General features: G+C 45.3%; 1 protein-coding gene across 1 annotated transcript in view; it reads left to right on the forward strand.

Moving 5' to 3' along the window:
- Positions 1-259: 259 nt before the first annotated feature.
- Positions 260-22956, forward strand: part of LOC138248756 (aquaporin-3-like) — a 64614-nt gene continuing 41917 nt past the window's right edge. Inside the window, exons 1-2 of the mRNA XM_069202625.1 lie at positions 260-602; positions 18183-18309. Coding sequence (XP_069058726.1) covers positions 486-602; positions 18183-18309 — 244 coding nt within the window. The 5' untranslated portion in view covers positions 260-485. The remainder of the gene's footprint in view (positions 603-18182; positions 18310-22956) is intronic.

Genomic DNA, 22956 nt, shown 5'->3' on the forward strand with positions numbered 1-22956 from the left:
CTGATGCCATCTACCAGGCCAGAAACGCTTTAACAGGTAAAGCCTGACATGGGCCAAAGGGAGCTCTCTGGCACGTTGCAACAAATAAAACACCTCTATTAATTTGAGACTAGAGACCCCCGCTGACCTTTTCCTTGCCAAACTTTTTACATCGCCCTCGTTACCTGTTGTTCCCTACTCCCGGCTCTCTGTCTCAACCCAACTTCTCCCAACCTTTCTTCATCCTCCCGGTCACTCTCACTTTCTCTCTAGGCATCTCCCCACATCCTCTCTCGGCTCCTCCTCTTCACCCCAGCCCCTCGCATCCATCCCTATGTGTTTGTCTTTTTCATCCCAAGCTCCGCCCCTTTGCTAGCCAATCACAACACGCTCGCTTCCTTGGGATGGAAGTGAAACAAGTCAGACTCGCCGAGAAGCGCTAGGGTCAGCGGCCCGGGACGGGGACACGAACTGTATCACTGGAAAAGCATCCCTCGGTCTCGGACATGGTGAAAACGGACGGCTTCGACGGCCTGCTGAAAGCCGCCAAGTTTAAGTTTAGAACCAAAAATGTCCACGTGCGCTGCGGGTTGGCGGAGTTTTTGGGGACCTTCATTTTAATTGTAAGTAAAACTCGAACACGTGCGGTGCGTAAATTGTTTTAGTCAGTGCTTTAAATGGAAAAATAGAAGTGCAGGTACTCTGTAATAGAGTACCTGCTTGTTTCTGAGAAGTGCCGGTACTCTCCAATTAAAAGTATTACGATTTTCTTGAGATATGCCGGTACTCTCCCTCTCAAAATAAAAAAGTGCCGGTACTCAGTACCGGAGAGTACCGGCCCATTTAAAGCACTGGTTTTAGTAATAAATCAAAGCTAACGAAAAGCAGTAAAAGGGTGCGCGTAGGAAGGAGCCTGCTCCGTGAAGTCTCTTTCAAAGCGTACGTTCAGATTGTTTTTATTGGCGGTAATTTTTTTTTTAATTGAAGTGTTTTGAGAAATACGTGGTAGGTAAACGATTCTTCGGTGATTGAATACGTTGAAGGAAGAAGTCTATTATTATTAACCTAAACTCTAATTAATAAATACGAAAACGCTCACAGGAACGGCATTTGGATATTATACAAACTCCTTCCCCTTTCTAATTCGTGAGTACATGACCGAACCGGGAAATACATACAAAAAAACACACTTTTTACCGAAGAAAACGCCATTCATGCAGAGCTCCACCTTTCCACTGTGCTAATTATAAATTAATTTAAATCGTCATAAAGACTTTAAACTAATCGAGATGTTTTTGTCTAAATAATCAAATCAGTTTTATTGTATTTATTCTTTTGTTATATTGTGATGTTTAAATAAAGTCTTTTAAACACAAAAATAAAATAATTTGAATCTAACCATCAATCCAAAGTAGGCAGAAAACATGCGGAAAGGGGGCCGGAGTATTTAAAAATTTTTTTTGTAAAGTATGTAAAATCGGAGAGACTATGCTGAAAATTCACAACGGCACTTAGGCCTCTGACAAAAATAACGAGAAAAGTACACTTAATCTGCATTTATACAGTTCGTGAATTCTAGTATCACTGTCTTTGTTTCACCCACGTTGTCTCCTCCACCGCACCCCAATCTTTCTGGGGCCGCTTGGTGTATATTTAGCCCTTAAATACCTTTTATCCAGCTCCACGTTTCTTCTGTGTACACCTAACGCCAGCAAATAAGAGCGGATCTAGAGGACCACTGACTCGGGAAGGATGAAGAGCCGGATTGGTCGCTTCCCTGTAAATACTTGCTATAATGATGCCCCCTGCTCAGCCTGATATGGAAATGATGCAGAGTAGCTAGACTGTGCTACAAGCTTTAACTCTTGCTGTCCTCCCCTGGCTTGAGTCATTCCTGGCAGAAATTGAAAATTCGCTGATAATCTCTAATATTTCAAAAATCATCTAGAAAGTGTCAAGCGTGTCCTAAAACTGTAGACCACTAAGAATTAAGAGGATTCCACGTAGAAATTGTGTACTGCGGGTGTGGATTGCCCCAGCCATACCTACTCTTCACGTTGTATTTTTATTTATTTATTTTTTAGATGTATTGATTCGGTACTCTTTGTTATCGCTCAACATTGTCTGGAATTTTTAAAACGTTTGCTGACATTCCCTGTTTGAAGCGGACCGGAAGGTGTCTCTTAAAAAACACACTGCTCTTTAATTTTAGTTATTAACTTGAAATCTGTTTGTTTAATTACGTTTATTTTTGGAAGCTCTGCGTTTTCTTTAAGTTGCAGTGATACTCCTAACTAAAATGCTAAAACAACAAAAAAAAAAATATTCAGAACCAAAACGAGGGCTGGGAACTCGCATTTCCGATAATATGCTAAGAGCAGAAACCTCTAACACTTGACTTCAGCGTTCTGCTGTTTTGACGCATCCCTTTACTTGAATAACTTTAGCTAAGGAACTCTTAAAATAAAGGTATTTTTCAGTACGTGGAATATCATGTTGCAGTAGAAACCGGTCTGTCCTATTCCAGGTTGAATCGAGGAAAGTGTTATGTATCCATCTACGCTTGAGTGTATTTTTATGTTTTTTTTTTTTGGGAGCAAATCAGTGCTCCATTTGTAAATAAAAACGTGCCGGTGCCGAAAGCCCTCATCTTGAACACGCGGCTGCTGCATTTAAATGTGTGAACACGGAATACTGTGGCAGCGTAATCCTGGTGCCATCTCGGGCCTCTTCGATCCATTTAAAGCCACTTCCTGCCCCTTCCGCTGACTCTTGCAGCTTTCTACCTTAGTGACGCCTTTTCCATTTTCTCTTCCTTCGTCCTTCCCAAATGTGTCTTTTGCTCGTAGCAAATGCTTGAGGCAGAAGATTAAGCGCCGGCGCTCAAAAATAGGTGCCGGTGCTCAGCGCCGGAAACAACAAGCACAAATTAAGCACTGGAGTAAATAGTGTACTTTTCACATAGATTTACTTAAACACCATAGGTTCAGGTTGGGAAATTGGCATTTATGAAACTATTACACTATTTGTACGGCGTACTAGGAACACCTCATCTCCTCGTTGTGTTTTCGCTCCTCTAAAAGAAAATAAAAAATGCACTGCCCATAAAAAGTCTCTAAAAGCTGATGCAGGGAGCTAAGAAAATGTATTTTCATAAACCTGTCATTCTTCATACCATGTTTCTTCACTTTTATACTGCACGTCTTTACATTTTTTTTAAATGCTGGCGCTTCCGAGGAAATCTCACAATCCGTCCTCGGAGGCGCCACCTAAGAACTGTTGCAGAAGTCACTTGGATATTACAGTTTCGGACACCAAACCCGTTATTGGCTACGCCTCGGGCCGCCGCTTAGTGATGGTTAAATATCCGCTTTAAATATACATTTCGAAATGCAGGGTCAGCTTCTCAGGCCATGAAACTAAACACTTTATTATCAAATACAGGCTTTTTATTTTGAGGAAAAAAAAGTTCCCCAATTTAAAAAAAAAAGTGTAGTTTTATTATAAAACACTGTTTATTTTGAAGTACGAGATTTTCTTTCTTTCTTTTGTTGTTGTTGTTGTTGTTGTAATACACGTTTCGGTCTCAAACATCAGGTTGTCATTTTATCAAGCGCTCACATGCGTTATTGCCAACCAAGGGTAGAATCCATAGTGGACCACAGTATTCCATGAATTACCACAATTATGAACGCTCATATGATGCTAGCTATGGGAAATCATCATTGCACTGGCACAGTACCCACCAAGAATTTCGTCAGTTCTGCTTTTAGTATTGTGTGGGCATACACATCCCACAGTGTCACAAGCTCATCTGCACCTTTGTGGCTTTTGGGACCCGGGGGAGGGAATTGGTGGGGGGAAGAGGAGTGTCTTTTATATAACTTCGGTAATTGCCATCTTTTGTGTGACATCCTAACCCGTTTCCCCCTCCCTTAATTTTTTCCCTTTTTTTTTTTTTTTTTTACTGAACCCGTTTTTGTGAGCAAACGGACTTTTTTTTTTTTTTTGTCAAGCACGCAACAGCTTTGACCTTTTTTGTAAGTATTGTGGGCTTTTAACTACTCCCATCACTTTCACTTGTTTTTGGGCTTGCCTTTCAAAAATCCCTTTTCAACATTGGTAAAAGCTTTGTTTGTCCCTCCTTGGGTTGGTTTTGTTACCGTCTTGAAGACTGCCCTTGTAACATGGATAATTACACGATTGCCGATACATTTGACTGCAAGCAGTCGTTTTTCTTTTTTGTGTCCCTCCCTCGCGCTCATGGTGGCCATAGTACTTTGAATTGTCTCGCTTATGTCAACTGTTTTACTTTTCATTTTCAATTTATGTGGCAAGAAAAGTCCATTTAGGAATTTACAACGCTAATAGCTCTAATGCTGGACCTGTTACATTGCAAATACCTGTTACTCACGCTAACCAGTGTCAAAGTGCTTGTGCTTTCCCATTAAACATTGTATTATTGACCTGTTCCTAATTGGCACATTTAATTTAATTATTAGACCATATATATATATATATATATATATATATAATCTGTAAATTAAATGCTACTAGTAGGCTGCAGCACTTTTTGGGTCACCCACTAAAGTAGCACTATAAAGTATGTCTCCAGGCCAGCCCCAGCAGCCATGACACGGAGTTTTAAACTACCATTTCGACCAGCAAAACTAACCTGTTGCCAGGCCTAAACCTTACTTTTTAATACATATGTCTTAAATGCCCACAGGGCAGAATGCATGGTTTCCAAAAAGTAGGACTTGTATATGTTTAATGCTTTACATGTTCTGGCACTGAAAAGCCCATTTTCCTGGTAGTGAAACGTTGTTTTTCTTTGTACCTTGGCTGGCTCTCCAGTAGGAAAACACCAGGGTACATTATGACAACTTATAATGCCTAATTTCTGTTTGAAAGGACTCACTTTACCAGCAATTTTAAATCCAACCCACTGTTAATTTCCTATTTATTTATATATTTTAGAAGTGGCATTTTTCTGCCTAAGCCGACTATGCCTTTCTGCCAGTGTCACCTGAGTGTTGAATGGCTTCCCTGGGGTGAGATGTGGATTGCTCCCAGACAGTGGATAAAGGGCTTGGGTGGTGTTCTCCTTGGGTAGATGGCCTGGGCCCGGCCCATTTAAAGGCTGTCTACCCTGTCAATGGAGCTCACACCTGGGACTACCTCCCTTTGTCCTCTTAGCTTGGCTCCAAACGTAGTGGGAGGATGGAGATGCCCCATTACTGGTCTAGAGTGACCACAAGGGAGGATTTACTCATTTCCATAGCTCCCTGTGTCCACCCCTGGGTGGGCACAGGGAGCTCCGACCAACAGAAGAAGGGTTACACCATGTTGATGTTGGGTAAAGAAGGGCACCGTGTGATAACGTACAGTAAAACACAGGAATGCTGCAGAAGTGGGTACGGTAACCCTGGGAACTTTTACCTGATTGGTTAGGGAGTGACCAAGAGTAAACCCCACTCCCCTTCCACCACAGACTGGCACTGGGCAAAAATCTGGCACCTTCAGTACCCTGACCATAACAGCTCAGGAGTTGGAGGGGGGGATCTGAACACAAGAATGTGAATGGTCAGACCATAAGAGAATTGTAAAGTGAAGGGGGTAGAGAGACTTCAAGGAAAGGGTGAGGGGGAAAATAACATGCAATTATATGGTTTATCTAGTGATGCTTGCTAAATGTATGTACAGGGCTACATGTTGCAGGCTTCCAGATGTCTAGGACTGGAATACCCATCGTGACAGCTGGTGTGGCAGCCGTGACTCGAATGGCATAAGCCAGAAGGCTCTGATGGGGGATTCCTGTTTTGGACAGGGCATAGCATATCCTAATGCCCAGGACTATCAATCTAGACAAGGTCTGTTTTTTCACTGCCTTCTCCTTTTAGCATCAGCAAGGCCCACAAAAAGCTAGTCATCAACATGGTATTTATTTCTGCACTTGATGTATATTCAAGCCAGTGGAGCCTGCGCCTGAGGAAAAGGGAGGTAGTCATGGACTGACCTACGTCAAATAGGGATAGAGCCTTTGGCAGAAAGGCAGCCCAACCCAGATTCTCAGCACTAGTTTTTCAGACAAGAAAGTGGTGTATAGAGGTTGCTCTAACAGTGCCTGCAGCTCTAATTACACAATTCATATCCACTACTTCAATAAGCAAGTCAAAATTGTCCTGTCATCATTGCGTAATCGCCACTTAGGAAGGTGTACATTGTGGAGATTTGGTACAGGATTCTGCCCTGTTCCTGAGGCGGGCAATCATCCCAGAGAGGCAGGTGGTTCAGTGGACAAGTGCTCAGGCTCTACAGGCCAGGATGCTGCATTCTTCTGGCCTGATCTGAGGTTATCAGGATTACTTTGGCTAAAACTGTCCTCGCCTTCTTCAGAAAACTAGTCAGGAGAGGCAAAGGTTTAAATACATACAGAAGGGGTGTTCCACCGGAAGTGGAATGCATCCTAGAGGGATCCTCTTGCCTGGAAATCTGCATACAGTTTCAACACTGCGCAATCTCTGCAATAGCTAAACCTATCCAACCAGGGAAGGCTTCACGAGACCCTGTCATGATCTGTCAGCTGACATTCTGCCTTGGCTTTTAGTGGGTCTGCCAGGTGCTTGGCCCCCAGGGGGATCCCTTGTTTATGCAACCTGTCTCAAAGGCACAGTGACTCCAGGCATAGGATCCAAGATCCCTCACCACCCTTCTTGCTGTACAGTCATGCTGTCTTTTAGTACCTGCACCAGCTTCCCACTGATGGACTGAACAAAAGCTTTCAAATCCAACCAGGTGGCACAATGCTCCAGGGAGTTGATGTAAAGTTGCTGTTCCACTGGGTACAACCCAGCCCTATCTCCACCTGTCCCAGGTGACCTCCCAACCCAGAGTTTATGCATCCATCACTACAGAGAACTTTCAGTAGTGTAGGCAGAAATTGGCCTGGTGCAAAACAACATTTCTGTCTACCTGTATAAGAGGGCACACTGGTTCTGCTGTACTTTGGAGCTTTTGTGAAAAGGATGGCAGGTGGTTACTAATCCTTCTGAGTAGGACCCATCAAGATCTAGTGGCAAGAGACCCTCCTTCAATCACAATAGGTACTTTACAATTAGTCGAAGTTACGAGTCCTTAATGAAACATACCAAACAATAATTATTTTAAGGAATTTGAGTCCATGTGAAGGGCCTTTGAGCACACTGAATCCTGAGTGTGTATCCTTTAGACTCTGGTCAGATGACTGAAATCTTTATCTATCATTAATGTTGTGTTGCCTGACACAACTAGTCCTCTTGTTTTAGCCAAGGATTTCTTACTCAAACTGATTGCTTGAAGAAAAAGGAGATACCAAATCTAGAAGTGCTCAGTTGGTGCACTAAGCTGATGTTCATGTACTGGGCTGTAACAGCTGAAGCGTTGCCCAGCAAAAAGATGGCCTGGGTCAAGGTGATGGGGGCACCGCAGCACCGGCTGATAGACCAGGTTTCAGGGATCAAGATCGTTGGAAGCTGTAGTGAAGGGACTGAAATCCAAGAGGGGTTGCTGGCCGTCCACGTCTAGGCGAAGATGTCCATGTTATTCTTGTTGCAGTCTTCAGGGCTGTGAATCAAAGGTCAACGCTGACTGGAGACACAGCTCTCTCTCAAGATGGATTGACAAAGCAAAGGGCTGTGTTTGAAATCTCTATTTATGGCCTGTCATAAATATATTTATTTGGGGACTTCTAGAAGATTATGGAGTGATTCCTGTCAATTGGGAGGCTGCCTTAGGCGGTATACTGCAGCAGAATATTGTTGGTTGAATAAACCAACACATTAAGCACTAGGGGCTCCCGTAAGATTGTTTCCTGCCAATAAGAAGGCAGTCTCTGGCAGGGAGTGGAGGCCCTTCATTAGGTGGCAGGGCAGCTGAACAAATAAACAATCCTCTTACTAGGCCACCTTGAGGTCAGCAGGCACCTGAGACTTTTCATTAATCAGCACTACCTGCCTGTATTAGCATTTAGGTATAGAGATCTTGAGACAGTTAACTCCAATTAAAGTGCATAACATGCCTAAAAAAAGGTGTGTAGGGTATGGAACACCCGCCCAACAAGAAAACAGTGACCACAGTGGCAAACAGACAGCACAAGCAGACCAGGGTATGACATTGCCTTACAGACAGCCACTGTGTTGTACCAATAACCGGGGTCAGACTCCATTGTAAGGACCATATGTGCCATTGGACACCGGGAACCAGGAGTATGCAGAAGGTCTGGAATCCAACAAACCGCAGAACCATCTGCACCAAGACTTGTTCTTTTTGCAGTTGTTTCCCTTAGTGGGATGGGTATGCCCAGGCGTGGGTCCCGTGGTCCCCATGCCACTGGAGTCAAGCTAGCCTGGCTCAGAAGGGGGTGATACCCCGAAACCGGTCCCAGGATGCTTGTTTCCAGTCCAGGGAAGACCTGGCCTGGCAGTTCGGGTTGGACTGTTCGCATGGGGAACAGGGTCAAGACTGATTTGCATATGGCTGGGTCCAAACTGGAATGGCATGGGTAGCAAAAAACAATGGATTTAGGCCCAGATCTCTGTACTGGGAGTGAATGTTTGACATTGTTCAGCAGACTGTCCATCACTTGTTCTTTTTTTTCATTTGGTGCCCTAAGTGGGACGGGCATGCCGAGACGTTGGTCCCATGATCCCCATGCAACTGGAATCAAGCTACCCTGGCTGATAAAGGGGGATTCCCTGAAACCGGTCCCAGATGCTTGTTTCTGGTCCAGGGAGGACCTGGCTTGGCAGTTCGGGCTGGACTGTTTCCATGGGGAACAGGGTCAAGGCTGATTTGCAGATGACTGGGTCCAAACTGGGGTGGCAAGGTGGGCAAAAAAAACAATGGATTAAACCCAGGTCTTTGTGACTGGGGGGTGAATGTTTGCATTGTTCAGCATTCCTACCATCATATATATATATTTTTTTTTTGTAAAAACAGATCTGGATTTTCACATTTAACTTAGTCCCTGCAGTTTTTGCAGCAGGAGGAGTAGACTCCGATGCCAGTTAAGGATCCAGGACTTGGTGGGGCACCTCTTAAGGATCAGGACTCACTCCAGCAGAGGCCAGGAGCAGGGCTTGGGCAGGGACAGTTAGAATTGGGCAGTTGCAGGGAAGGCACCTGGAAGCTTGTTCTGTCCCTGTAGCTCAAACAGTAGGTTAGCCTACTGAATCTTGGAGTGTTCTGATGAGCAGTTCTGAGGGTGCCATTCTTATACCCAGAGCCAGCTTGTGGGTGGGGGGTATTTCCTGTCTAATCTTTTCCTTTCCTGGGTTTGGCTCCAGTTTGTGTAAAGGGACAAGTGCAGGTAGAACCAGGTCTGAGGTGCATCTGTCAGTGGAAGAGGATGGGCACAAGCCCCACTCTACCCTTAGAAGCTCAGTTTTGCTTATGAGGTCATCCTGACGAGGAGAGAAACACCCTGCCCCACACCCAAGCACTTTTGTCCCCACTTCTGGAAGGAATACTCGTCACATCACAGGAGAGCCATTCAGTCATGTGACATTGGCAGAAATCCACATTTGGTTTGGGCAGAAAAATATAATGTTCTGAAAGTGGCATTTTTAGAACAGTAATTTAAAATCCAACTTTACCAATAAAGAGTATTTTTAAATTACAATTCAAATGAGTGGAAGAATGATTTCTCAATCCACTCCCAAACTGAAGTTATCACTTATTAAGTGTAATAAGGTAGCCTAATGTGAGTATTGGGAGTGATCGACTTGCTGCAGTGAAAAACAACTTTGGGGAGTTTTTTAGTGTCAGTGCACCATGTCGTATGGGCTGTTAGGGCCTCCCTTCACTAATGTGTATTAGAAAGAAAGGTTTAGACGTGCCAAGTCAAAATGGCAGTGTAAAGTTTAAAACTGCCATACAGGCTGCAGTGGCAGGCCTGAGACATGTTTCATGCTGTTACTTTAGTCGGTGGCACAAGGAGTGCTGCAGCCCACTATTGGCATTTAATTAACAGACCTTTTGATAAATGATATACCGTATACTAGGGACTTCCATGTACATTAAATGTACCAATTTTACCATGTGTACAGGAGACAGCACAATCACTTTACCACGGGCTAGGTGTGGAAAAGGGCACAAAGTAATGAAGCCTCTAAAAACGAGTTCAGCGAAAATAGAGGAGTGAAGGCAAAATGTCTGGGGTGACCCTGCTGAAAAGGCCCGGTCCAACAGTTCTCTAGTGCAGAATCTGCTCTCCTCAAAGAGCCTGAATCCATCAAAGGATATGTCCACTAGAGGTCCCTGGACATTTCCAGAAAACCCAGTAGTGCACCCAAGGTGATGCATGGCCCAAGCTGTCTATTATATCATGGTTGGCCCATAAAACCTATTTGGCAGTCTTCTTGACCGTTCTGAATAGTTTGGGCAAAGCTCGTTCTGAATTCATCCAGGACAGCTGGCAAGATCTCCCTGACCATGTCCCAAAGGGAGTGTATGTACCAACCTAACGGACAGACTGCATTCAGACACCATATGGCTATACTGGCATAAGAAAGTACTCCTGCCAAATACCTTGATGCACCCTGACTCACTATATGCTGGAGAAGATAGGAAATTTGGATGTCTTTAGCACTGAGATTTCTGGTGTTGGATGTTGGGCGAAAGTCTGGGTCACCAGGGCTATGTTGTCTAACCTCTGGGCAAATGACTGAGAAGCCAAGAAAGGCTTTGGGCAAGCAGTCATTCAGGTGTCTGCTGGAGCCTCATTGAAAGGCAGCAAAGACTATGATGTGGTGTGATGAGGCTGCAAATTTTCCATCAACAAATTCAAGTTTTTTTCTACTGCGGGCATCTGTAAACAAAGAACTTCAGCTGCCCTCCTCACAACCACCGCAAAGTAGGCACTTTCATCAGTGTAAATACCTGAAGGGGAGTCTAACTGTCTGACGTGTCCGTTTCGCTAGCATTTTGTAGGACCACGTACAATCTGGTAATATCAGCAGAATGGGGTAGAGAGCAAGCTGTCTATCTCCTTGACGTGTTATGTCCTGAAGCCTTTAAAATGCATCTTAGTCGTAGCCGAACAGGGCTTCCTACAGTACTGGCTTTGAGGAAGAGTTTAGGGATCCCTTTCAATGCAACATTGGTCTCGCATGGGCTGCGTCTGGGCTTGTTCTTGTATGGGCGCTGCTGTAGTCTGGAGTAGGTGCCAGTGCTGCAGGAGCCAGAGTGGACCTATGGGATGACGTCTGCAAAGAACCAGAAGGTGGCCCAGCTGGGTCAGTTGGTGCTTGGATGCAGTCTACCAGTGGAAGTACTACTGGTGGCTCCATGGGGCCCTAAGGTGCTACAGAAGGAGCCACATCACCTTCAAAATTTGCAATATCGCCTCTGCAGGAAAGATGGCCTTGGGAATTGGAGGTGCTGAGACCAGCATTAGTATGGGTTCAGAGTTGAATATGGGTCTGACTGCATGTCTTCTTACTTGATCTGTAGTAGGGAGAAGGGGTTGAATCCCCCTTGGTCGTCTTGTGTTTATGGTGTGACTTGGATTGGTGTTTGGTGCAGGAGTGATTTGAAGTGGGAACAGCCTCGCAAACAGTATCGATGATGTTGCTTTGAGCATAACCTCTTCTTGTGTTCCATGCAGTAGTTTCACTTCCCACTACCTGACTGCCTTTGGCTGCATAAGGAAGCACTTGTCACACAAGCTGGAATTGTGAACAGAACTAGGGCACCCCCAGCGAAGGTCATGTAAGTCTGCGACAGAGATCTTCTTTCTGCAGCTGCTATGGATTAAAACCTGCCATTTTTTGGGGGAGAGGAGGGGAGATTGGAGAGAGGACATCTTACCTGGTACACTGTTTTCACTGTTGGTTGTACAGACACCACAATTCAAAGTTGGAAGCAGAGCTCTAGATCCATGTCTAAGGACATAGAAGAAACTGACATCAGCTTAGGAGGAGGTGTTTGTATGCCGCTTCCTACATTACTTATGGGGCACACAGTTGTATGTATATGGTATTTCTATAAGGTAAACCTGGCCAAAAGGCAGCGGAGCTGAATGCATGGGCGAAGAAAAGTCAATAACTAATACAAGAGGAAGCTGGGTTGTGGATGGTTAAGGCATTGTTGTGTAGTGTACTTCAAAGCGAGTCTTCAACTGTTTCCTGAATTGGGGAAGTGTTGAGATGGTCCTCATATATAAGGGGATGCTCTGGATTATTGGTGCATAGGTGGGAAAGGTCTGCTGTCTTGTTTAATCTTTTTTGCTTTTCTTAATCTGCAGTTTAATTATGTCCTACTTGCATTTGTGCCAAGAACCACCAGATGATGATCTTGTCTGAAAGCTAAGCGGATGCTGGTTGTAATGGCTTTATAAATGATGCAGCTGGTTTTGAGGATGGCTTGGGCCAGTAAGGGGAGCGATGTGATCATATTTCTTGAGGCCCCGGATGAGACATGTTGCAGCATTTAGGATCAACTGAAGGGGTGCCCATGTGTAGTTTGGGAAGCCATAATGGAGTCAGGCCAACACCTACCGGCCCGTGGAATCATTTGCTGTTGAAAACCTGGATCTAGTTGGGTGCCTGCGATTATTTCAAATGTGAGTAATCTGCGGCTAGAATTATCTATTAGAAAACTGCTGTCCATTTCTCACTGACTGCTCCTCCGGGACCATTCAAATGGCTTCAGCCATTTGGCTATTTCTCAGTCCCCTTTAAACAGTTTTTTACAGAATTAAAAATCTTATGTTCTTTCAAATCCTTTCTACACCACCTGTAACCACACGCACAGTTTCTATCCATGTCATTATCCTCACCATCAGTGTTCCACCAACCTTCTTATTTCTCCATATATTCTCTTCATTCATCTCAGATCAATACCTAGCTGCCTTTTGGTCAATAAACTAACTTTTGACACTTTATTTTTTTTCATATACTTTTTGGTGTCTGCATTTACCCTAAACATGGACGCTCAACAAAACTCTGCAACCATTTTAATGATTTGACCTGTATCGATACCATTTGTAATTAACTCTTATTGCAGGCTCGGCCCAGATTTTTGCCTTCCTTTGCTGACCCTTTTTTGTTGACTATCATGACTCTACACTTTACTCCTGTTAACCAGTGGTAATATGCTTGTGTTTTCCTTCCTAAACATGGTAAACTTGGAATACACCTGATTGGTCCATTGTTTTTACTTTGAAGTTCCTACTATATGGTAATGCATTTTGGTAATACATGTACCGCAGGCTTGTATAGTATATGCTACTAGTGGACAGCAGCAACCATTGTGCTATCCATTAAAGTAGCACTTTAAAACCTGTTTCAGGCATTCCTCTGCAACCTGTAGTGCAGTCTTACAACTGCCATTCCCACCTGGCAAAATAAACCTTTTGCTAGGCTTAAACAATCCTTTTTAATACTTGCAAACCACTCCTAAGGTATGCCCTTGAATTCATTTCTGGAGAATTTGGGTTCAAGGCAAGCTAGTTCCTTCTTCAGACATCAAGACTTTCCCTCTGAATCTTCCACAGGCCCGAAAGTGTTCCAATGCAAGATTCCGAGGGTGCTATTATTGTTCCCAGTGCCAGCCAGGGTATGGCTCCTATATGTCTGGAATGCCATAGTGTAGGGCATCCCCACCGTCCAAATCCATTATGTAGTCAGATAACGACACCTACCGGCATGTGGGATCAATAACTTATCTAGCCTGGGATTATTTGAAATGTGATGAACCTGCAGCTAGAATTATCAGGAAAAACGCTCTCTCTCTCTCTCTCTCTCTCTCTCTCTCTCTCTCTCTCTCTCTCTCTCTCTCTCTCTCTCTCTCTCTCTCTCTCTCTCTCTCTCTCTCTCTCTCTCTCTCTCTCTCACACTGTCTCTCTCTCTCTCTCTCACACACACACTCTCTCACACTGTCACTCTCTCTCTCTCACACTGTCTCCCTCTCTCTCTCACAATGTCACTCTCTCTCGCACACTGTCACTCTCTCTCGCACACTGTCACTCTCTCTCTCGCACACTGTCACTCTCTCTCTCTCGCACACTGTCACTCTCTCTCTCTCGCACACTGTCACTCTCTCTCTCTCGCACACTGTCACTCTCTCTCTCTCGCACACTGTCACTCTCTCTCTCGCACACTGTCACTCTCTCTCTCTCTCTCTCTCTCTCTCTCTCACTGTCTCTCTCTCTCTCTCTCACACACACACACTCTCTCACACTCTCTCACACTGTCACTCTCTCTCTCACACTGTCTCCCTCTCTCTCTCACAATGTCACTCTCTCTCACAATGTCACTCTCACTCTCTCACACACTCTCACTCTCTCTCACACACTGTCACTCTCTCTCGCACACTGTCACTCTCTCTCGCACACTGTCACTCTCTCTCGCACACTGTCACTCTCTCTCGCACACTGTCACTCTCTCTCGCACACTGTCACTCTCTCTCGCACACTGTCACTCTCTCTCGCACACTGTCACTCTCTCTCGCACACTGTCACTCTCTCTCGCACACTGTCACTCTCTCTCGCACACTGTCACTCTCTCTCGCACACTGTCACTCTCTCTCGCACACTGTCACTCTCTCTCGCACACTGTCACTCTCTCTCGCACACTGTCACTCTCTCTCGCACACTGTCACTCTCTCTCGCACACTGTCACTCTCTCTCTCTCGCACACTGTCACTCTCTCTCTCTCGCACACTGTCACTCTCTCTCTCTCGCACACTGTCACTCTCTCTCTCTCGCACACTGTCACTCTCTCTCTCTCGCACACTGTCACTCTCTCTCTCTCTCGCACACTGTCACTCTCTCTCTCTCGCACACTGTCACTCTCTCTCTCTCGCACACTGTCACTCTCTCTCTCTCGCACACTGTCACTCTCTCTCTCTCGCACACTGTCACTCTCTCTCTCTCGCACACTGTCACTCTCTCTCTCTCGCACACTGTCACTCTCTCTCTCTCGCACACTGTCACTCTCTCTCTCTCGCACACTGACTCTCTCTCTCTCGCACACTCTCTCTCTCTCGCACACTCTCTCTCTCTCGCACACTCTCTCTCTCTCGCACACTGTCACTCTCTCTCTCTCGCACACTGTCACTCTCTCTCTCTCGCACACTGTCACTCTCTCTCTCTCGCACACTGTCACTCTCTCTCTCTCGCACACTGTCACTCTCTCTCTCTCGCACACTGTCACTCTCTCTCTCTCGCACACTGTCACTCTCTCTCTCTCGCACACTGTCACTCTCTCTCTCTCGCACACTGTCACTCTCTCTCTCTCGCACACTGTCACTCTCTCTCTCTCGCACACTGTCACTCTCTCTCTCTCGCACACTGTCTCTCTCTCTCTCTCTCTCGCACACTGTCTCTCTCTCTCTCTCTCTCGCACACTGTCTCTCTCTCTCTCTCTCTCGCACACTGTCTCTCTCTCTCTCTCTCTCGCACACTGTCTCTCTCTCTCTCTCTCTCGCACACTGTCTCTCTCTCTCTCTCTCTCGCACACTGTCTCTCTCTCTCTCTCTCTCGCACACTGTCTCTCTCTCTCTCTCTCTCGCACACTGTCTCTCTCTCTCTCTCTCGCACACTGTCACTCTGGTATAAAAGTGGCATACTGAGAATCTCTCATTAGAACACTCCTGGACCTCAGAAGATTCAGACGAACTGGCCTGGTGCTTGAAGAATGAGGACTGGACATGTTTGCCTTGAACCCATGATCTTAGAAATGACAGAGAGTCAGTTGGCTGACTTCCTGTTTTGAGATACAGGGATGCAAGAAGTGTCCAGAGGCCTTTCCTACTTTCCATCTGACCAGACCCAACAGGACCTGGCATGGTCCCCATTAATGGTCTCTGTGGGAGTCACTCCTACCCCCTCACTCCTAAGTGCTGGTCTCAAGGTCCTAGACACTTGGCTGGAGTCGGTGTACCCCCTGCTCACCTGAAGGTTTCACTAGAACCAATGCAGAGCGATGTAGGGCCTCTTTACAGCGGCTCACAGTTCCTGATTGGCAGCATCAGGGAACAGCACTGTGCAGCTCCTGATCTGTGGCTCAAAGGACTCCATGCATAGACTCGCATCACATCCCAGCACCGCACAGCCCCATGATGAGGAGAAAAGGTACAACTACCAGAGGCATGATCCTGATCCCGTTCCCAACTCAGTCTTTATTGTGGTCAGCCTGAACTTTCGACTTTGTCCCAATCCTATATAACCAGATACATGCAATTGGCACTATTTTTTTTTTATCTTAAAGTTTTAAAAAACTCATGGCTCCTGTTCTGCTGATTTTGATTTTTGTAATTTTAGTGTCACCAGCCTTTGGGTTTGTCCCAGGTGGCACTGGGCACCCCCGTTTGAAAGAAAAAGGAGGACACAGGTCTCGCCCGAAAGCAGCAGGAGAGCCACTAATAAAATATTCACTGCTCCACATACTGAGTGCCCCATAATCCCTCCAGGGCTTGATTTCAATGGTTTCCTCTGCTCGTGGTGGCCCCAGGATGGGAGATGTACTACCAACACATTTGAGGAGTGTTGTTGGGGGGCTGCAGCCTGGGAGTAGTGACGTCTATAGTTGTTGATGCCATGGCTGTGTGTTATGTGGCCTAAATGTGTAAAAGAAGGACTCGGACATTAAATGCTCAATTGACAGAATGCTGAAAAGTTGTGTTATTTTATTTTTTCCCACGAGTATTTCAAAGTTTTATTACCAACAAAGATTACATTTAGGATTAGATCCTGATATTGGATATGAATTTGTTTTCATATAAATGGAATCAAAACAAGATAAAGGGTAGCCTCGCCTACATCCACCTTTCGGGGTGAAAAAAATAAATACTAACAACTGGGAAGGGAAGACGAGGGAGGAACGAAGGGACTGGGATGGAATCAAGTGTCCTTGGCGGAAGTAGAGGGGTGGGGGGAAGAAAAGAAAGAGGGTGAGATGTTCAGTCACCGCTCTCTCTCAACATAGTCTAAGTAGGAGACCATATCAGGGGGACTGCCAACTCTGGCTGGGGGGGGTCACTGCTGTGAGGTGCAGACTCGCCAGTACACAGGGCAAGTCAACTCCTGAAAGCTCTCCATCAGGAACAAAGGAATGGACACCATAGGGGAAGCCCATGTTCAACAAAGCCCATCAGTGTCTGCATACCAAGAAGGTACTATAGTTTATATAGTCATTCTGTGTGTGTCGTGCCCCATTTCAACAAAAGAACCTGTTTGGGTGCATAAAGGGCTTTCCTTTTTGCCCCTAATGTTGAAAGTGTGTTTTACATGAGCATTTCAAAGTTTTATTGTTAATAATTATTACATTTTTAAACACCTTTTATTAGTTTCAGTGATATCACGATGGTTATTAACATGTGATTATTATTTATATATATATATATATATATATATATTTTTTGTTACTGTAGTGACCCTTTGACAAAGCCTGTAGGCTTGCCTTATATATTGATATGACATTCGACCGAGCCATGAGGCCTGCTTTACTTGGTGTTACCCCCATATTGTAATGCTCTATCTGGTATTGGGTGGAGGGTGCAAATGTGATTTTGGGGGTCATGACCCACTAGGGGGCAAACGTGATTTCAGAATGTCACCAGAGGTATTTCTATCTACATGGTGTATATACTTGTTAATGAATATAAAGTAGTGTGTGTGTGAAATAAATGCATTTTTCCTTTTTCAAAGAAAAAGCACTTGCTGGAAAATCAGTGTTATTATTGCATGCCCTTAAATGGTGATTAAGGCCTACTCAGGCAAGGTGGTGTGAGCAAGTAGACAGCTCTGCTTAGCTATTGTGAGAGGGTTGAGCACTACAATGGTGTATTTCGTTCCCAGCAAGGAGAAATAGTGAACCTATTACTTGCATAGGCCTCACATCCCTCCCAACTAATAACTCCGTTTCTTACAGACACTTGCTGTTTTCTGTCTGATGTCTCTGTTGCTTGTGCCAAGTTACAAATGGTTGGCCAGAGACTCATCAGAGAAACTTGGTTTGAATTTACAGGAGTTCAGACACGGCTACCAATGAGACTCTGACCCCAACTCCTCCATAGTTTAACAATAAGGTTTCTTGAAGTAAGAAAGAGCTTTCTAATAATGTCTACACATCTAAGACAATTCATAAGTAGGTGATGAAGTCCTGTACTATGCAAAAAAAACCACTCATATTTTCATTTCCTTTCTTCACTTCGTAAAGCTCTTTGGCTGTGGGTCAGTGGCGCAAATGGAGTTGAGTGGCTTTGCCAAAGCGCAGTTCCTCAGTGTGAACATGGCGTTTGGATATGCAGTCACTGCGGGAGCCTACGTATGTGCTGGAGTATCAGGTAAAAAGTGATAGAATATTAATGTGTATTAATGTATGTGTGACAGAAATCTTTCAAATCATGCGATATGTACTTTATTGCTAATTGGCTGATCAGGATGTCATTAACTGATAGTGTTTTAAGCATGCCTGAAGGGGAAGTCGTTTTGCCATAAAATAGGCCGCTGCTGTAACACTTGCTCGTATATATTAAATATTTAGGATGGTAAGTATTTAGGGTATCCACATGCAAAAATACCGCCCATATGTGTGTGCACATACAATTTCCCCCCCCCCCCCCACTTAGATCCGGTGTAAATAGGGACGCCATGAACACCTAACCTAATTGTACTCGGCAAGGTGATTTCCTTATAAGGAAGGCTTTTTTTTTTTTTTTTTTTTCTCTTCCCAACCACCACATCAGTATGTACCACAGGGTATATGTAGTCCACTAATGTCTCTATTGGGGACAGAAACCCTAGGATGGGTAGTGACGGGTGATTAATGAACTAGTGTTTTAGCCTGCACAGTACACCTTAGTTGAGATCTGGTACTCTGTGCTCATGCGGGTAAGAGGGGAAATCATCAGAAACCCTTCCTATCCATCTGCTATAAATGGTGATGAGTAGGTCAGTGGTAGCTGATCTTTGGGGACCACACTATGACAGAATTGGGTACCCTACTGCGGCATTATGGTAAGGCCTGTGTTAGCCAGTTCTCTTTGGCTGTGTTGGCTTTGATACGCAGGATACAATCGAACAATTTAATTTGGCTTAGTTTTTTAATGCAAGAGAATTGAATTTCACCTACCTTTGTAGTCAACACTAAACATCTGGCAATGCTTGACACTGTTCCTCTGATGCCCACAAAAGCAGCCTCTAACAGGAACCTAAAATGGTGCTTGACAGGCATGTCTGGGCAGAGTTCTTCTATCCTCACATCGTGGGTGCTGCTAAGGAACAATATTTTGTTTTTGGCAGTCAGACATATTTGCCTAATATATTACAGTGCAGTTTTGGGGGGAGAAGGGATGTTTTGGGCGTGAAGAGTGTGTGTGTGTGTGTGTGTGTGTGTGTGTGAAATAATAAACGTCAAGCAAAGCATGTGGTGAAATGAGGAAATATTAACTGGATGGAACCAGGCTTGATGGTCTAGAAACCACTGGACAACCACTTGTGTTGTTGACCAATGAGTTCTATATCCAACCTTGCCACAAACATGCATATTATAATCTTACTGGTTGAAAGTCTTCTATTTGGGTATGGCAGTGGGCACCATTGGTTTAACAATAGCAGGGGATTGTGGAATGTAACGATTTGCCTAATATACCCTGTTCACCTTCTCTGGGTTTAGGGCTCCATACACGTTTTGCCTTTCTTCAAGCCCGAGTGGCTGATTGAATTAGTTCCCGGAGGTGTTAGTCCTTCTATGCTTTGTTGAGAATCTCATTTTAGACAAATAGGTGTAAGCATACCCCCAAGTGTTTAGAATACCTGTTTATGTTATTACAGAAGTGTATGTTGTGCTTGCACAGCCCAAGCAGGGAGGTTTTGCTAAACGGAAATGTAGCCATTGCCTCTCTTGAACAGTCTTCTCTTCAGCACCTTTCTAAAGCTATGGTGGCTTTTCAAATGGATGAGGTTGGCCAAAGCACTTCTGTTAGATATGCCCCTTCTTTGCTACCCCTAGAGCACCCCCTTCCCCCAGAGGGTGGGGGGAGAATCAGGTGGTAGGCAGGGCTGGTACACAAGGATGTACCGTGCCCTGGTAGGGGAGAACCTCCACATTGGTTTCCCTACCAAGGAGATTGGCTCTTCTTTGAGGTTTTGCTGATCCTTTCTGAGGGGCCTTAGGGCCCTGGGCACTTTCACACTGTAATTACAGTGTGAAAGTGCATGCGTGCCCTCCCTACACAAGTTAGGAAGTGGCACCTACCTGTGTGCACACTTGAACATTGGTGTTTTCATGTATATACGGAGACTAGCATGGCTTGCCAGTATGTGCGCATTTGTAAATTGGTATTTTCGTATATATGCTGCGCCTGGCATGACTGGCATATATATGCACCCTTGCACATTGGTGTTTTCATGTATTTACTGAGCCTGGCGTGGTGTACCTATATGTGCGCACTTGCACATTGGTGTTTTCATATGTATACTGAGCCTGGCACAACTTGCCAGTATCTGCACACTTGCACATTAGGGTTTTTATATATGTTCTGAACCTGAAACAGCAGGCCTGTATGGGTGCACTTCCTCCCTTGTGCTGTTCTCAACGCCTGTGTCCAGCCTGCCCCTGCAGGCTTGTGCGTGCTCCAGGACACATGTCCCCATTGAACGACGAATGCCCATGTGTGATTTCACTGCCATTGAGAGCTGCTCTGCTTACAGGTCAATATGGGAGACATTTGTAATAAATCTTAGCTGCAATAGTGGATTGCAGTGGGGCACTCTCATAATGTTTACTATCATTAGAGTCCTAATGACAACCCCTTTCCAGTGTTAAAGGAGGTTTTGCCAGTAATATCTTGGACATGCCACTTCTAGAAAGTGGGCACTTCCATGTTCTAAAACCCCTTTGTGTGACTTTTTAATTCAAGCTTCAGTCCACTGGGGGAGGTCAACTGAGCATTCCCCAACGACAGCTATAAAACTTGGACAACTGAAACAACATACTTCTGCCATCTGAGGGTCTGACTGGATAAATTGGAGGGAGAGGTTTTGACACTTGGTCTCTCGGAGTCAGACCATGGCACCACTAAAGATACCAATCTGCATCCCAGGGCCCCATGGCAGAGAGGACTGAAATTTAGCGGAGACATCTGTGGTTCAAAGGGATGCCCTTTGAACCACCCACAACTTCAAAGGCACACTTGAGTATAACTAAGGATACCACACTAGCATTTTAGAGACACACTTGCAGGATGGAGTCCCCGTACCTCATGGTGCATACTGCCAGAGGAATCTATTGTGCACAGGACTATTTACTGTCCTGGGAAGGGGTTGCGGACGCTTCCTCCATCGTGGCTGTCCTGGGCACACTGCTTGCTGCATTGTGACACTCCGAAGTGTGCTCTCCAAGGGCTTGTTGGCTTGCCCCCTGTTCTGCGTGGAGATCTTAGGGATATCAAAGACCTCCTGTGAGGGACCTACATCATCTACCGTGTCATCTGGAGAGCGGTGCCTTCCTACACCTCTACGTCGTCTGCTGGATTCCACCTGGAAGCAGTGGTGTGAGCTTTTGAACTACGTATTGGACCTGGAGACTTGATTTGCTTGATGCATAGCCTGCAAAGTTCAGCCTGCATTCAAGGACTGTTGCCCTTCATCGTGGGGCCATGTCATGCATAAGCGGGTGGTTGGTAGTGAATGGATTTCTGGTTGCAGGACCCCACTTGGTCTTCTGTTGTAGAGTGTGCCACATTTCTCTTGTGCGATAACTGACTGCACGCTCATTGCGTGAGGTGTCGTCATCCCTGATTTGCAACCCTTGGAGGTGGGGGTGTATCCTGAGCAGTGCTGAGTTCTACTGCTTGTGGTACAGCTGAGCTCTTTTATGTGTGTGTGTGTGTGTGTGTGTGTGTCCGGATTTGTTTTGTGCAGCTCAAGTCATCGCACATCAGACATTGTGCCTCATTGCAGGGATGCATGCCAGTGGCAACTTGTTGTATACGATTGTCTGGTGTGACTCAAGTCGTTGCGCACCAGATTTTGGGCCTCATCTGAGGGAGGCCCTGCATTGAGCACTTTGCATCTGCATTCAGAAGTGTCTGGTGTGACTCAGGTCATCACACACCAGACCTTGTGCCCATACCAGGAGGGAACGCAATGTAGTAAACTCTTAGGGTGCAACTGGAACGCCTGGGGCGGTCCATGTCATTGCGCTCCCTGACGTGGTGCCTCTTGTCTTAGGATGTGCCGAATTGGTAACTATCTGTGAAATGGAGCTTCTGGCTTGACTGGGCTCCACTTGTGACATGGACTGTAAATGGACCAGGAGGAAGCCCCAGCTGAGGGACTTCAGAGACCACCAGGGCCTCCCACCAGAGCACCTCTGCTGACCTTCAAGCGACCCTCAAAGTGACCTACCTCGTGCTTCCAAGGGCACCTTTGTGCATAGCTCCTGGCTCACCGATTTGCTCTGCAACCGTCTGCCCTGTGCCGTGCACTGAAGATCCAGCAGTGCCCTAAGGGTCCCCCACCCATTGTGACCACAACATTCCAAGGGGACCCACCGGACTCAATTTTAAGTCCACCTGTGCAGTGCTTTTCCAAGTGGTCACCTGCAATAGACTGGTACCAGCTACAACGACTTTCTGCAGCTGCTCCTGCAGGAACTGCGAACCTCCCAAACTTCTCCAGCTGGTCCATAGTGCCCACTGTCGACCTCAACATACCTGCAAAAGGAGACATTGGTAAACGCTTTGCCTGGTTTTATATGTATTTTTAAAGTATTTCTCCATTGATTCTTATGGTCCATAATTATGCACAAAGACTATTTTTGCTAAACTTAAAAATTCATAACTTAAAAATTACTTATCCGATTTTGATCTTGGTTTTATTTATTTTTAAAATAAAAATCTGAAGTATTTTTGTAAATTGGTCTCGAGTTATTCCTTTTGAGTGAGTGGTCTCATTGATTGATACTGTGAGTACAACAAATGCTTGCA

This window comes from Pleurodeles waltl, chromosome 8, assembly GCF_031143425.1.
Source record: "Pleurodeles waltl isolate 20211129_DDA chromosome 8, aPleWal1.hap1.20221129, whole genome shotgun sequence".
Taxonomy (NCBI): domain Eukaryota; kingdom Metazoa; phylum Chordata; class Amphibia; order Caudata; family Salamandridae; genus Pleurodeles; species Pleurodeles waltl.